The following is a 16,845-nucleotide window of genomic DNA, read 5'->3' on the forward strand; positions in this document are numbered from 1 at the left end:
TGAGTTCGTCTGATAAAGCTTATTACAAGATCATTCTTAATCTCGGTATGTATAAAAAAGTATACAAATGTTATTTTAATTTAACAAAAAAAAACAGTACATCATTTTTCACATAGGATAGGGTCATCTACCGTTACACCACCAGATGAAAACTCTGATGGCATGCATACTACCCAACCATCAGATGAAAACTCTGATGACCACTGCCACTGACGATGTTCCATCGACATCCAAAAAGCGAAAGATTTCTCGATCTTTGTATTTCAAAATGAAAATCGAAGAAAAGCAAAAGGACAGAGAGGACAAGAACAGAAAGTGGGCAGAGTATATGGAAGTCGAAAAAGAAAAACAACAATCAAGAAACCTAAAATTGGAATTGTGGAAAGAACTTTTGAATTAAAATAAAAATTAAGTAAAATGTTATGTGTATATGTTTACATCATAATAGACAGTCGACTTTCGTCCGTTCTTTCCTTTTATTTTATATTATTTTCTGAATAAAGTTATATTTGTTTTTTTTTTTTTTTTTAAAAACACTTTTATACTTTTTAAAAAGTTATTTTGTGCGCGATATATTAAAAACTACAAACAGTGGACAGAGTGTCCTAAGTTACTATAAAAAAAAACAACAATTTGGAAAAAGAATACCGAAAAAAAGTGAACTCGATCGTGGAGTTCTTTTATGATCTGGAAGGCAACAACTACAACGTTCCCCAATCCAAAAACTTGGAAAACATAGCCGACCAAATTATTGAAATTTTCCCAACTGAAAACAAGGACGTCTTCTACATCTCAAGACGGGCAAACGACAAACCAAATCCATGCGGACTTCTTTTCAACCGATTCAACAACATTAATCGAAACAAACGGAAATGTTCAGATGATCGGCTGTTACAATCTAATAAAGCACCAAAGCCAAATGAACTTGAATTTCAACCTGACATGGAAAATGATTCAACCAAAAATAAAATAAAAGTTTTACCAAATCATGACAATCAATCTGCAGAATATTGGAAAAGTACCTATGAGTATCGCGCGAGTTACATTTGATATAGCAACTCCAAACATGCCCCCTTTACGGCCAATTGAGCTGAAAGCAACATCAGCATATTGGCGTCAAACTAAACAGCAAATGGAACAAAGTTCAGCATCAGCATGTCTGGGTCAACCCAAGCAGCAAAGTGAATCAAATCTAACATCAGCAATAAAGGCAAAGGGTCAACAACTTGTTAAGCCAATAAGTGCAATGTCAACAATCAATAGCTATAAAAGCGAAGGCATTGCAGATCGACGGAGCCCAATGATACGCATTCAACGTTGATAGTCGCAACGATAATAAGGCGGACTATTTTGTTTCTATATATTTTATTTAAAGTCTGTTTGAAAGAACAGCAAGTGCGTTTTTTTTACGTTGAACTTAATACTCAATTAAAAATTATACACATAAATTAATAAAAGTGCGGTTAAACGAGTGTTCATAAAAAAGAAAACAAAAAAGATATACAAGTTAAGATTCATGATTAGCCAGCCAAAAATATGAATATTGTTTCCAAAGTCATTGTTAGAGATTAGAGCAACAAGACACAACACCGTCGGCACCATAGTAGAGCAACAAGGCACAACACCGACGGCACCAAAGCAAAAAATAAACAACATTCCAACCACCAGCTGCATTTGCGCGAGTTACATCCGCAACCTAACTTCCCCTCTTTAACTTCCACCTTTTCCATTTTGGAAGAATTAGTTTTATTTTTGCTAAATTAACAAATTAACCTGAATTGTTTGCATTTGCATTTTCTAAGAGATATATTGTGATTATAAGTTTTCATTCTTTTTTGTAAAATAAAAGTCAAGAATAATAATCTATCTTCCGAACGAATAAGTTGTGTTTTTTTTAAGCTCCCGCTGTATTGAGCACTTAACTCGCGCGAGCACAACAACAATGCGAGCATTTACTAGCACTATTTCTCGGGCCACAAACTTCCAACAACAATAACCATGAGCAGAGGAACGGAGGCGCCGACAAGACAGTATTCTTCGTCCGGTAGATTTTTGGGCACGAGCGAGTTACATATATGACACATTCTCTCCCATCAAACCTAGATATTCGGTTAGCGGATACCTTTAATTCAAATGCATTTAAACTGCAACAATCTGCACATTCCTTCACGGACCAGAGTGTAATATAATTCTTTTGTTTGTCTGGGTTATTTTAAATTAAATTAAAATAATTGCAATAATAAAGAAAAGGAGAGAGTTGATTCCCAACGTTACTAAAGACAAGACGTGTTTTATTAAGATCGAAAAGATTTTTTTAAAAAAAACTGATTTTGTGTAAGAATATCATAAATAGCGCAACAACAACCACATTAACCACGTTGACGATCGAATCGAAATCCGACCATCAACATACAAGTGCGCAGGCCACACCCTTTTTCATAGTGTCGTGATAAGCGGTACTTGCGACCGATAACCACTTCACCGAGGGAAAGCAAATATCAACGGGCAACTACAACGGGCCAGCTGCAGCAGCAGTAACAAAAACAACAACAATCAACATTGATGACTGAAAGTCGTGCGATGTGGCGAAATATGACCCTGTGTGCTTTATATTTTATATTATTCAATATTCTGTATTAAGTTTTTTTTTCTATTGTGAGAGCTTGAGCTTGAGTACAGACGTGCCTAAATAATAAACAATAAATTCTTGTTCTGATTTCTTTCTTCTTAGAAATAAATTTGTGCACAGAAAATTAAATTTGTTTTTTTATTCAATCACCGAATAGTCATAAAAGACCAAATACATATAACTCAACAAGTTCCGAATACAATTTTATAGCTATTGTATAGATACCACTGTCATAATATTGATATGTATAGGGAATAAATAACAAGAGGACCATAAACGAATAGTAGACAAGGTAAGGATCAGCAGGATCAGCCAAAAGAAGACAAGATATAGTTGAACTGGTATATCTAAGAAATAAACAAGTATAAATATTATCAGACAATCGGGACAGAGATTAGAGCTATGGCAAATTTTAACCCTGATTTAACCTCTTGCAGCAGAGAAAGTAGGAACGAAGCTCCGAAGACTAACCCTAATAATCCACCTCGTCAAGACAAAATCCTATTGAATCCTAAATGTCCTGAATTTATACCTAGAATAGGGAAGCCTCAATACGACCAACCGAGATTGGTTACTCAAGAATTCAAGTCTAAGATTAGGAGAATGTATCCGTTTTATACTCCAGGATCTATATGTCTAAATGGTATAACATGTCCTTTTATACACGATTATAAAGGGCAGTTCAATGCAGAAATACAGATGGATTACTTGATAGGAATGGTATCTGTTCAAGTAGAAACATTACAGTACACTATGACAACGGTCAAGGATTAGATTCTATACTTAGACATCTCAATCAGCCTCCGATTCCTGCGAATCATGGTCCATTAAGGACTATATCCCGAGTGAGAGCAGAACACGCTATACGAGTAAGAATGCCATTCAGATCAAACTCAAAACAATCTCTAATTACCCCTCAGGAGAATCCATGTAAGAAGAAAAGAGGAAAATCTTGCATCAGAGAATCTTGAAAATAATATATTAATCAGAGATTACGTGAATCCAACAATTCAATATAATCCTATAAAAATTGTGTCATACTACGCCATATATATTGACATTGTAGCAACTCATATCATTTTTAAACAAGTTTTTCTATTTTATATTATTATGCCAATTAAAAATTAATTTTAATAAATAAGTAAGCCCTTCTGGCAATACCTTTTTTATATATTAATTCATATCTGGCAGTGTCAAGTACTACAAAAATGAAATGTCAAATAAAAGCTCTTCAAGCTTTCCAACATAAAGATAAAAAAAAAGCTTTTGAACAATAATGTATAAAAACCCGAACAAAAATTGAATAAATGGCAATCGACTGACAGCTTTGGAGTAAGAAGCAGCACGGTGGAGTACCTCCGCCTCTGAATATTGTTTCCTTTGTATGACAGACGATTTCTTTGTAATTTGAAAGTTGTTGTTGTTTTTCGTTGCTTATGAAGACTTTTTTTTAGCAAACTCTGGAGAACCCAGGCCCGTATTAAATTTAGTAGCTCTGTTAAAATCAGTACGGTAGAGTTACCTCAGCCTCTGAAACTTTGACAGTGTTATTAAACGTCAACAAATAAAGTCATCGACTCGCTCCCCTCACCTCTTACAACATCTAATTCATAACTCTATGTTACTAAAAATTTAGTAATCACCTTTGAAAATACAACAAAATACTAATACAGATATATATATGTCGCAGTGCGAGGTATAAGAAATGCTAGGCACCGCATTTGCGTGTGCCTAAGTGAAACCGGAGTATTAAGTCACTGGGAAATGTTAACCCGTTCGCCTCTTAGTGTAAGCCCATGAGATGTCGAGACTCTAGAGCATCGAACGGGATGATGTCTGGGATTTTTGAAAAGGGAAAGGAGGTTAATTACAAACGGACGACTGGCGTGGTGACTGCTCTGGGATTGCTGCATTTAATAAGAAATAGAATTAAATAATAATTAACATTGAATCATAAATAATGGATAAGGATTCGACATATATACATATATGTATATTTATGTTCTATTTCCTAGTACCTTTTATTTCAGTCCCAATCTTAACTCCCTTCTCAATACCTATATCATTCATAATCCAAATCATAATAAAAGTATTCCTCGAAAAAGGCATCAACAAAATCAAACGGAGAGAAATAACAAGTTAACCTGGCATTCTTATAATGAAGATGTTCCTGCACCAAAGCTCCAAAGTAAGCAGGTCAACTACGCTAATCGCCAAAAACTCCAAGGCAATAACCCATTTAAACGTAGAGCAGCCTCTGACAACTTCCGTAATAAACAGCAACGGCTATATAACATCGAGGTAGACGATGGAGAGGACCTAGAAGAATTCTCTGCTTCCGCAGAGGACGCTACGTATGATGAAGTAAATTTCATGACAGAGGGCCATCCAGCGTACCATACTTAGAGTATGTGACAAAGGATACGGGGGCCAAAAAGAACTTCATTAGTTCTAAAATCAATCAGCCTTATATATCACTGCAAAAACCTTTTTCTGTAAAGTCCGCTGGGGGCAATATTTAAATATCGAAATATGTCGAGGGAGAATTCTTCACTAAAATTGGCAATGACACTCTACTAAAATTCTTTGTTTTACCTGGACTGGATTCCTTCGATGGAATCATTGGGGATGATACGTTGAAACAATTGGAGGCTGTCATTGATAGGAAAAACAACTTTCTTACCATTAAACCGAGCTTAAAGATTCCACCCAAGGCAAAGTTATCAAGAATTACAGGAACTAATAGATAAGCACAAATCGCTCTTTGGACCGATTAGTATAAATAAAATAATAGATACCTCGATTCAGGCAGACATTTTTAACCGAATGAACTGTGTTTTAACAATTAAAATTAAAACAAAACAAAATTATTTACATATAGAGAAAATAAATTTAAAATAAAAGTAAACAAACCAAAAAAAAAAAACCACAAACTAGGACAAGACCGACCACGACGACTCAACTGCTACTGCAGTTTATGAAATATTACAGCAATGCTACCTCGCTCCCCCTCTACAGGGGTAAGCTGAATGATGGGTTGGCACGAAATCCCGCGTAACGAAATCCCGTAAAACGAAATCCCGCAGAACAGAATCCCGCATAACAAAATCCCGCGTAATGAATTCCCGCCGTTTCGCTCCTTTTTCAAATTATTTCGACACCACTGTTTTCATATGAAAGAAGACACTCTTCGATGAGAATCATGGATACTTTTTGGATTGTTTGAAAGACAGCACTGTATTGGTTTTGGTGTATCAAATCGTGAGAATCTGTGGAACGAAGGAAACAAATTTGTCGTTTCAAAATTGTACTTAACCCATTTCCGGCTAATGTTGCGAAAACGCAACGTCTCACGTTGGGTCTCCAGGGACTTAATTGGTACATTTTTTATAGCGTTTTAAAACTAATATTGGACGTTTATTAAATTATCTAATCGACCTGATTTGGATTTAAAAAAAATTATTTCTGGAGTTTTTAATATCTTCAAAATTTGCAATTTTAAAAATTTTTAGGTAATATTTTCAAACTTAAAAAAAAAAAAAAAAAATGCAAACAAAATTCAAAAAAAAACTTTACAAACATATAAACAAAGGTTGAAATTATATTCTAAAATTAAATTGAACCACTTTTTATGGGTAATTTGTCTCGCAGGTGAGATTAAACCTCTGCGTTGCGTTTACGCAACATTAGCCAAATGCAGTAGCAAAAGCACAAAGAAATAATATTTTTCTTTTGTCCATTTTTGATATCATTAGATAACCAAAATGATTTTTTTTACAATATTAAAAATTGATGTGTGTGTAAAGCAATCACATACATGTTAGTGCCATAAAAAAATTCATTCACCAAATAGGTAAAACCCTTTGGAAAAACCGTTTAACCCATCCGCGCGAGATAATTCTTAGAAATGATTCCTTTTTTTCAAGATATAGTGTGCATTTTTATCTAAAAAAATCATTCAACAATTCCAGGTATATTTATTGGAAAACCCTTTTCCCATTTCCTTAGATTTAGCACACTTTTTGTATTTACATTATAACCAGGTATAAAAAACGGGCTGCATATTAAAAAATCTATAATGTTGAAAATAAATATTTCGGGTATATAAGTACGTGTGACTCGTTCTAAATTTCACTTATTACGTAAAAATCGTCAGTTGTGCAAACAAGTGTTTTTATAAAAATATCTGTGTTTTAAAGTTTAAAAAAAACTATTATGTATCGCCAGAGGTTTTTGTCGGCTAAAGAACTAGAAGATTTGTTAATGAATCCAAGTTCAGACGAAGATGATGAATTTAACCAGAAAGTAGATAAAGCTATTGAAACAAACGTGATTATTTTGCCTCCAAAAAATGATGCTTTGAGTGACCATGAAGAAATTGATGATAACGTCCAATTATTGGAAGACGTGAACATATTGCCAAATGAACTAGCCGGTGAATTAGAGCTGGAAGGCATATTAGACGATCTACAATGTGAACCAAATGATTCGGAAAATGCATCAACATCACAAAATATTGCATCAACTTCTAAAAAGGAATCGACGTCTTTTCAATATAAATTACCAAAGTGGTCAAAGAGCCATCGAGTTGGCTTTTCAAATACTCCAAAAGACGCATCAAGTGAAAAGATTCAAGCGATCTATAACAAAATAGGTAAGTTTAAAATAAAAATCACTCAGAACTTCCTAACTTGAATCCAATCCTTTTTTCTTGTAGGCAGTTTCAATCCTCTTCAAATTTTCGAATTATTTCTTGATAATGAGATTATCAATTTCATTGTTGAAAGCACCAATACGTATGCTAATGCGGATAGAAATAATTTAACATTCAAGACAAATTTCAATGAAATCCGTACATTTATTGGAATAATGTATTTTTCTGGATTGCATACAGTTCCACAGTTGGATTTATATTGGTCCAATCAACCAGTCTTTCGCTGCAATATAATAAAAGAAGCCATGAGCCGAGAGCGCTTCAAACTTATCAAATCGTTCTTACATGCATGTGATAACAGTACAATTGATCCCAGCGACAAGTTTGCTAAAGTCTCAACTCTAAACAACATGCTCAATAAGAATTTTATTCAGTTCGGAGTATTTTCCCATCACCTTTCAATAGACGAACAAATGATACCCTACTATGGACGTCATTCTGCAAAAATGTTTATAAGAGGGAAGCCAATTCGTTTTGGATACAAATATTGGGACCTGTGTTCTCACGATGGATATTTATATCAATTCATACCGTATGGTGGTGCAAGTGCTGATAATTCCCCTGGATTTGGCTTAGGGGAAAATGTTGTTCTGAGACTTCTTTTTAATATCGATGTTCCAGACCAATACACAGTTACTTTTGACAATTTTTTCACGTCGCACAAACTGATTTATCGTCTTTCAGAATTGGGTTACTTCGCAACAGGTAATTTTAACTTACCATTTATTTTTACTAAAAAAATAATTTCTTTTATACCAATCTAAAGGCACTGTTCGTGAAAATAGAACTGGTAAAGCAAAGTTGACAGAACCCAAACAAATGAAGAAACAAAATAGAGGAACTATGGATTTTGCATTCGACAAGGAAAATGGAATTGCCGCTGTTCGTTGGAACGATAACTCCATTGTAACAGTTCTTTCAAATCATTTGATGGACCAACCAATCACTCAAGCAAAACGGTTTGATCGAAAAAAAATGAAACACGTCAACATTCTCATGCCCAATGCAATCCATAAATATAATTCCACGATGGGAGGAGTGGACTTGTTTGATAATGCTATCAGCAATTACCGGATACGGATTCGAGGAAAGAAGTGGTACTGGACACTTTTATCAAATGCATTGGATGCAGCATTGGTAAATGCATGGAAAATTCATGGCATTTGCAAAAAGTTTGCAAAGGAAACACCAATGTCACAACTTGAATTTAGGACATATGTTGTAGACTCCTTACTGCGATCATCAAATATTCCGCCAACACATCAAAGGGAAGGAAATCCCAACGAAATGGTTCGATTTGATGACACAAAACATACTATAATAAAAATGGAAAAGCGTCTTCGATGTCGAAATTGTTCCAGTCAAACAATTTTTTGTTGCAAGAAGTGTAAGATCCCAATTCATCCGAAATGTTTTGATACATACCACACAAGGACCCATTCTTCATAATAATATGTATCATCATGAAGTTTAAAGCACACAACAACTAATAATATTTCCAAAAAAAAAAATATTCAAAATAAAGCTTTTACCTAAATTTTAAAACAAAAAACTCGAAATTTTTTATTAATTCTGCTACCCCTTTCGGCTAATGTTGCGAAAACGCAACACGAATTTTCCGGAAAACTAGAAAGTTTTAAACTTTTTTTTTCAGATTTCACTAAGTTCAGATATAAATAGACAGCATATGAAATTTCAAGCTCCTAGCTCACCTGGAACTAGTAGCCGCCGGAAATGGGTTAACATACCCTACAGCAATGTTTTACAATGTAAGAATAAAATCTATGGAGTTATGTCCTCATGTTTGGTATTTCATAAGTTATCTATTTGTCAAAGTTATAATATAATCGATATAACAAATTCAACGTGCATACCACACCTATTAAATAGCAGAGCCTCCAACTGCACCAGGATTAGTAACCAACACGTCCCATCGGTCGAAGAAGTCGCACCAGGAATCCTATTACTAAATCAATATACCGGATCCATAGAAGTGAACGAAGAAATGATACCTTTAGATGGAAGCTATCTCATACAATTCCATAACACATCAATCAGAATTCAAAATCAAGTTTTCAAATCAACGGAAGTAGTGGGCTATAAACCATTACCAGCTGTCCTTCAACCTACTTCAATCAGAAAAGATACTGAGGAGTTATTATCGCTGCAAATGATAAAACTCACCGCTAAAAACTCAGAATACATTGACCTTTTGAAGACCCGGAACAAGTACAACGGCGCAGCCATTATTACGCTATTAATCCTTTTCGCAGCGTTAACAATAGTATACCTGTTAAAACTAAAGAAGAAGAAAAACTCAAAAATAGTAACAGCAGACGAAATGGTAATGACTGACGCATCCGCTGCAGAAGACCCGGTTCCATTAAGCCCTATACCAACACCTAGATCAATAGGGATGGAGGACCTTCCAAGCCATATAAAACCATGGACATCGAACGAGGCCGTTCGATTTTAAAGGGCGGAGGAGTTAACACCAAGCAAAATGTCAACATAATTTATGATCATTCCCACGATCATAATTGCTGACAACGTGTCTGGCTGCTAAATGCATTCCAACACGTAGCAAGAGTTAAACACGACACCACCTGTAGGAACTTCCGTCACTGGCAGAAAGGTATGCATGGATATGAAAACATAGGAATAGGTTAAGTTACTTTTAAGTTTTTAGTTTGTAAGTCAGTCAGTGTTAATTTAGCAATCGAATAAAGAGGTTCTACCTCAAAATAATTTTAATAAAATTAATAAAACCTAGTTTAATTGATACCACTGTCATAATATTGATATGTATAGGGAATAAATAACAAGAGGACCATAAACGAATAGTAAACAAGCTAAGGATCAGCAGGATCAGCCAAAAGAAGACAAGATATAGTTGAACTGGCATATCTAAGAAATAAACAAGAATAAATATTATCAGACAATCGGAACAGAGATTAGAGCTATGGCAAATTTTAACCTTGATTTACCCTCTTGCAGCAGAGAAAGTAGGAACGAAACTCCGAAGAATAACCCTAATAATCCACCTCGTCAAGACAAAATCCTATTTATACTTAGAATAGGGAAGCCTCAATACGACCAACCGAGATTGGTTACTCAAGAATTCAAGCCTAAGATTAGGAGAATGTGTCCTCCGGTAAATTTGTTCTTTCCTTTGACATTTTTGTTCTTAGTTGAATAGTTTTGCTACACAAAAATTCTAAGGACCAAAACAAATGGATAAAGTATATTATTTCATTTAAAATTAGTCAGTGCAATGTTTTTATTTGAAACCAAATTTTTTTTCGTCCTTTAATGGATATTACAGGTTAATAATTAATAGTTTATACATTTTTCTAATTTTTGATTTTTGATACGCAACAAATTGTCAAAACGGCACTAATTTTTTTCTTTTGTCATTTGGTTGCGCGTTGTAGTTATTAAAATGTCAAATTTCAAAAGTGTTATTTTGTGTAAAATTTGACTATAATTCGTCCTTTTTTCATGGTTCGCACTTTTTAGTTCTCAGTTCCATATACAAATCATTAATTAAACGTGATCCTTTTTAAATATCAGTGAAAAACAGTGAAAAAATAGTGAAAACAGTGAAATTCTACGTGAAGTATTGTGAAAATGGATTTCGGAAATGCCCAGGTATGTAGAGTTAATATGTGATTGTGTCATATGTTTCCAATTGTGAAATTTTGTGAACCTTAGTGAAAAAGGTTGAAAAGTGTTTAATTAAAAAGTCAACATTTTTATTAAATCTATGTGTTATTCAAAAGTGAAGAATTGTGGCATTGAAACCTACAAAATAAAATGGAAAAGTGATTACAGTGATTTTATATACCCACTTTAAGTGTTAAAATATAATAATTTTTTGTTGAAAAAGCGTTATTTTAATTTATATAAAACTGAATTATTCACAAAATTTCACAAATATACAAATTGTCTAGTTTTTATCTTTAACTTTTTAAAAAACTTTTGTTAAAGTCAATACTTTCTTTTATTTTTAGGTTGTGCACTCCAATAAAGGAGGAAGAAAAATTGAAAAAGATGGTTACCTCAGAGAAAAAGAGAAAAAAAAAGCTTCTGGTGCTGTGCTGAAAGAAAGACTTTGCGATGCACTGCAAGACTTCACACAGTAGATGTTGGTGACGTGGTGGTGGTTTCCAACAAGGTGAACGACCATACCCACGCTCCTATGGCTTTCCGAAAGGAAGTCCATAAAGCCAACCACCAAATTAAGCTTAAAGCCAAAGAGGCACTGCCCCCAAGCATTATAATCAGGGATACAATTACAATGGTCGAGCCCGCTTGTCGACCAAGCCTTCCCTCAAAGGCAGCTTAAAAGATGAGAATTCATCGAGTCCGTGAAAGCCTTATTAAAGAGCCCTCTACGCTGGAGGAGATTTGTATTCCGGAACACATTAAGTATACCGACGGTGAGTTCTTTGTGCTTTCCGAGAATTCATACCCGGGCGGCAAGAACATTTTGTTGGGCACAAGGCAAACCATCCAGCTTTTGTCGGAGGCAAAATGCTGGCTGGTGGATGGTACATTTGCAGTGGTGCCAACAATAATGGGGTAATTGTTTTCCCTACATGGCCATATTGATGGAATTGTTGTCCCCCTTGTCTACTGCCTAAGGAGCCGGAAATCGAAGGAGGCGTATGAAGAATTTTGGCTCCAACTCCTCAAATGCGCCTGCGAATTAAATATATAGCTTAATCCAGAAAGGATAATTTCGGACTTCGAAATAGCCATCATAAGATCCGCCCAAACATTTTTTCCAAACACCCAGACCAACGGGTGTCTATTTCATTTTGGCCAAATAATTTGGCGGAAAGTCCAAAATTTGGGCTTCCAAGTGAAATATGGGCAAAATGAAAATTTCGCCATGGAAATACGGATGATAAAAGCACTGGCTTTTGTGCCCCCAGGCGAGGTTCTTGAATATTTTGAAGCAGCATACGGGGCCTTGGAATTTGCCGAAAGCAAGAAACTGGCAAAGTGGTTCAAAAGAAACTACTTGGGGAGCTCCTCATCGAGACCTCGATACAGTCCGGACTTTTGGACAACGGGTGCTGCTAGTGAAACTAGTTTTCCTAGAACCCAAAACAGTGTCGAGGAATGGCATAGATGGCTTAAGGTCGTAGTAAGCCAAAGACATGCAAGTTAAGATTCATGAATAACACGTACTTGTAATTAAACTCTAGGCCCAAAATATGAATATTGTTTCCAAACCTAAATTAGTAATAAGCTATAAAGTTCCATTCTTAGAAAACAGATTTAAATGAATCATCTTGAAACCAAATGCTCTTTGTTCAAGTCTCTTTTCCTAGAGTATAAATACTCCAAATAAATCAGATATGCGGGGCAGTTTTTTAGTAACGATAGCTGATGTATTGATGTATTGTTTATAAGTGACATAAATAAAGTATTATTTTTTAAAAACTCATTCTGGAGGTGAAGTAAATTAAGTTGCAGACCTCTACGAGTTGATTGGGGACCTCTCAAAAGAATGCATTGTTGCAAAACTGTCAGTTGAGAGAGTTCGGCCGGCGGGGAGAAGAGCCACCAACAACCAAGGCAAAGAGTGTTGAGCAGGAGGACATCAGGCGACAAAGTCCAGTATTTAACCCTTAACTGAAGTCGAAAAAAAAGTACGCTTCTAAAGTCGTGGGTCCAATGGACCCAGCCATTTTGGAATAATAATTAACCCTTAACTGAAGTCGAGGGTCCAGTGGACCCACGAACAAACTTAAAACCTCCGTAAAAAACGCAGCGGTCGCCGTAGCTCTTTCTGCTTCTAGGTACCTTTCTTCAGTAAGCCGACGTGTGTGCAGTGAGAAGGACGCATTTCGCTCGCTTCTCCTTAGGTCAGTATTAGGATACGCTTGGGTCCCCTGGACCCACGACTGTAAATACGTAATTTTTTTTTTTATTTGTTTGTTTTATTGTATTGCAGGTATTGTGGTATTTTTAATGGCAAATCGAGAAAATATGGCTGAAAATGAAGAAAAAATTTTGGAGCAGTGGCTGAACGATGAATTGTCTATAGATGAGGAGGAATTTGAACCAAATTTGGGATCTGTGCGCAATAATAGCCCGAACAATCATTCAGAAAATGATTTCTCTGACAGTGGAGAAGAATTTTTGTTGACAAGTGATCACGATTCAAATTCTGATTTGTCTGAAGATGAAGAAGAAGATGAAGCCGAAGCCGAAGTTATTGAAGAAAATACATCTGGATACTTCTATGGAAAAAACAGATTCAAATGGGCTAGAGCACCACCTGCAAGAAACGCTCGTGTCAGGAGCCATAATATAATTAGATTGCCTGGCACTACTTCTCGAGCCAGACCTATTGATCCATATAATCCAAAGGAATCATTCGAGAAAATATTTGATGTGGATATAAAAAACACAATATTAAAGTGGACAAACATCAAAATGGCAGCGCTCAGAATTAAATATAAATCAATGGACCGTTTTGAACTAAGAGACTGCACTGAACAAGAGCTGGATGCATTTTTGGGTCTTTTGATCTACTCAGCTGTATTCAAGTCAAATCATGAAGCCGTAGCATCGCTTTTTGCTACGGACGGTACAGGTCGAGACATTTTCCGCCTTTGTATGTCCTCATTGCGATTTTATACGCTTCTGCTATGTCTTCGTTTTAACAACCCAGAAGACAGAAATGACAGGAAAAAAACAGATCCAGGTTGTATAGTCACAGACATTATAAATATTTTCAACAAAAATTCCCAAGCAAACTACTCAATTGGAGCCAATGCAACTATAGATGAGATGCTGGTTGGTTTTCGCGGTCGCTGTGCATTCAAGATGTACATTCCAAGTAAGCCCAATAAATATGGATTGAAAATGCAGTGCCTTGCAGATTCGAAAACACATTATGCACTCAACACCTATTTATATTGTGGCAAAAATTCTGATGGCCTTACATTGACTGCGGAAGAAAGAAAATTTCCAATACCAGTGCAAGCTTGTGTGCGATTATGCAAGCCAATTTTGAACTCAAATCGTAACATCACGACAGACAACTGGTACACTTCCATGGAACTAGTAAATATAATGAAGTCCAAAGGTCTAACCGTCGTTGGAACAATGAGGAAAAATAAGAGGGAGATTTCGAAAGACTTTTTACCTCACAAAAGTAGACAAGTCGGGTCATCGCTTTTCGGATTTACAAAAGATACGACAATGGTGAGCTTTGTCCCAAAGAAAAACAAATCTGTCGTCCTCGTTTCTTCTATGCACCATAATAACACTGTCGATGATAATACAAGCAAGCCTGAAATTATCCTTCACTACAATAGCACAAAAGGTGGTGTGGATTCTGTCGACCAAATGTGTTCTGTTTATTCAAGTAGTCGCAGAACTCGTCGTTGGCCAATGCCTGTTTTCTATAGGTTATTGGATATGAGTACACTGAATGCTTACATCATCCAGCAGAGCCACGAAAGAGCCGCGAAGATGACGAGAATGATGTTTTTGAAAGGGCTTGCCAAGATTATGTGCGAACCCCATATGAAAGAGAGGTATTACACCCAAAAACTCCCTGTGCAACTGAGGATGAGCATTGGTACGATTCTGAAACTCCAACCAGTAGCTCAAGACAGTGATGAATCCTTAAAGTTGGAGAGAAACAAGAGAAAAAGTTGCTCTTTGTGTCCGCCAAATAAAAAAGCAAAAACTGTACACCTGTGTGGCAAGTGCAAAATGCCTATTTGCTTGACTTGTTCAAAACCAGTTTGTTTTTCATGCCTTTAAATGGGCTTACTTTGACCAATGTCAAAATTTTTCACGAAGAAAATTTTAAGTTTTTGTTCAAATAGTTTTAAAGAGTATGTTTTTTTTTCTAAGAAAAATGTTTTTTTATTTTTATTTTTATTTTTTTTTTTACATTTTTATTTTTTTTTTTAAATTACATGTTTTTAGGTTAAGATTTTTTTTAAGTTTACAAAAAGTACAAATATGAAATTGAAATCGAAGTTCCTTCCGTTTATTTATTTTTAAACTATATTTATAATTGTTCAAGTTTGATGTTTAATAAAAAAAAAATTTTTAAAAAACTAATACTTTTTTTTAAGAAATGTTGCTTACAATCTAAGTTTGGCATAGAAGTTAACTGGCCTTACAAATAAAAGTAAAACAAATCCGTCCTTTTCAGGACGACCAATTATTTATGAGGAGATACATCTGCTTGGAAATTGCCTGCATTAGTATTATTTTTTAATAAACTCTAATCGAAGTGAACAAATTTTGTTTGAAAACAGTACCTGTGGTTGTACCGCTTCACGGGTTCTCAGGATTTGAACTCCCTTTTTCGGCGTCACAACCGCTCAAGCAACTCCGTTGCTCCGCTTAAGGAATGTAAAGTCGCCAGGCAGGCGTTCTTAAGCGCTTGAAAATTTACTAGCTCAAAACGGTGTTTAAGCGTTTTAAAAGTTCTTTTGAGAGTTTAAAAAAATATTCAAAGAGATGAAAACAAGATTTCTACTTTTGGAGCGTTTTTTCCAAAAAATCAATTTTAGCTTAAATACGACTTTAAGCGTGCTAAAAATCAATTTTTTCACAAATACCCTGAAGAGGTTATCTTAGCCGGAATAAGTTTCAAAATCAAATTTTGCATACAAATAGCCTAACAATCCATCAAAATAAATTTTCAAAGAAAATAACAAGCGATAAGCGAGAAGAAGGAAAAAATATTTTTTCAGACAAAATATTTTTCACTACTTTTCCATAAAATATTTTTTCCAGAGTACTTTTTTATGCCGTACTAGAAATCCTGCCAAAAAGGAGTAGAAAAATCCGGCGGCGATCGGCGGGATTTCGTTACTCCGTGTGTCACACAAAAATATCAAATTTAATCGGCGGGATTTCGTTACGCGGGATTTTGTTTTGCGGGATTTCGTTACGATCACCTGAATGATACCCGATTCTCCTTCTGGTCAGAAAGAGTTATGGCTGACATCTGAATCACAAATTGAGTGATTGTCAGCAAGTTGCGAATGGTTAGAGGGAATGTTGCGAAGGTGGGGAAACTCACCTCTGTTGCGTGAAACAATTAGGATGCGATCGGTGTCATGACATTTATGAATCCGGTTCGCATCCAAAGACGTTTGCAACAAGTGCGTAAATCACACCTACCAATGTTCACACCCACATAAAAAGATTAATTGCGTTATAACATTAATGTAATAATGCGTAATTTAGTGGGTGTGAAACGAGACAAAGGCTGGAAAATCCTGGACCCATGTTCTGTAACTCTGACGATAACTTTTCGCATCGTTAAAACATTAAACGATTCGTTCCCCACTTATCGCCACTGCAAAAAATTGTGTGTCTATAACTGAACGCGATAACTTTAGTTTTGGGATTTTTTTACTGGAATTTCCATTGGAAGGCGATAATTCAATCTGTCATTTTTTGATTTTCAAAACAAAAATCTAAAATTGAAATATTTTAAAGTGTCCGT

At 35.4% G+C, this 16,845-nt stretch overlaps 3 protein-coding genes across 3 annotated transcripts in view; 2 read left to right on the top strand and 1 right to left on the bottom strand.

The window, feature by feature from the left end:
* Nucleotides 1-16,845, bottom strand: part of LOC129948814 (signal-induced proliferation-associated 1-like protein 1) — a 72,311-nt gene that overhangs the window by 13,743 nt on the left and 41,723 nt on the right. The gene's annotated exons all lie outside the window — the stretch shown is intronic.
* Nucleotides 6,845-8,929, top strand: LOC129950644 (piggyBac transposable element-derived protein 3-like). The gene is made up of 3 exons (XM_056062571.1): nucleotides 6,845-7,283; nucleotides 7,347-8,048; nucleotides 8,110-8,929. The coding sequence occupies exons 1-3, from the start codon at nucleotides 6,845-6,847 to the stop codon at nucleotides 8,790-8,792; spliced, it is 1,824 nt and encodes a 607-aa protein (XP_055918546.1). The 3' UTR covers nucleotides 8,793-8,929.
* On the top strand, nucleotides 12,241-15,137 carry LOC129950645 (piggyBac transposable element-derived protein 4-like). The gene is made up of 2 exons (XM_056062572.1): nucleotides 12,241-12,517; nucleotides 13,312-15,137. The coding sequence occupies exons 1-2, from the start codon at nucleotides 12,241-12,243 to the stop codon at nucleotides 15,135-15,137; spliced, it is 2,103 nt and encodes a 700-aa protein (XP_055918547.1).

The sequence above is a fragment of the Eupeodes corollae genome, chromosome 3, assembly GCF_945859685.1.
Source record: "Eupeodes corollae chromosome 3, idEupCoro1.1, whole genome shotgun sequence".
Classification (NCBI taxonomy): Eukaryota; Metazoa; Arthropoda; class Insecta; order Diptera; family Syrphidae; genus Eupeodes; species Eupeodes corollae.

What these genes read in the sequence shown, in the direction of transcription:
- LOC129950644 (XM_056062571.1), top strand. Translation starts at nt 6,845, where the DNA reads ATGTATCGCCAGAGGTTTTTGTCGGCTAAAGAACTAGAAGATTTGTTA. An exon ending in AGCGATCTATAACAAAATAG is followed by an intron (nt 7,284 to 7,346) that starts GTAAGTTTAAAA and finishes TTTTTCTTGTAG; the next exon opens with GCAGTTTCAATCCTCTTCAA. An exon ending in ATTGGGTTACTTCGCAACAG is followed by an intron (nt 8,049 to 8,109) that starts GTAATTTTAACT and finishes ACCAATCTAAAG; the next exon opens with GCACTGTTCGTGAAAATAGA.
- LOC129950645 (XM_056062572.1), top strand. Translation starts at nt 12,241, where the DNA reads ATGGAAATACGGATGATAAAAGCACTGGCTTTTGTGCCCCCAGGCGAG. An exon ending in AGTAAGCCAAAGACATGCAA is followed by an intron (nt 12,518 to 13,311) that starts GTTAAGATTCAT and finishes ATTGTATTGCAG; the next exon opens with GTATTGTGGTATTTTTAATG.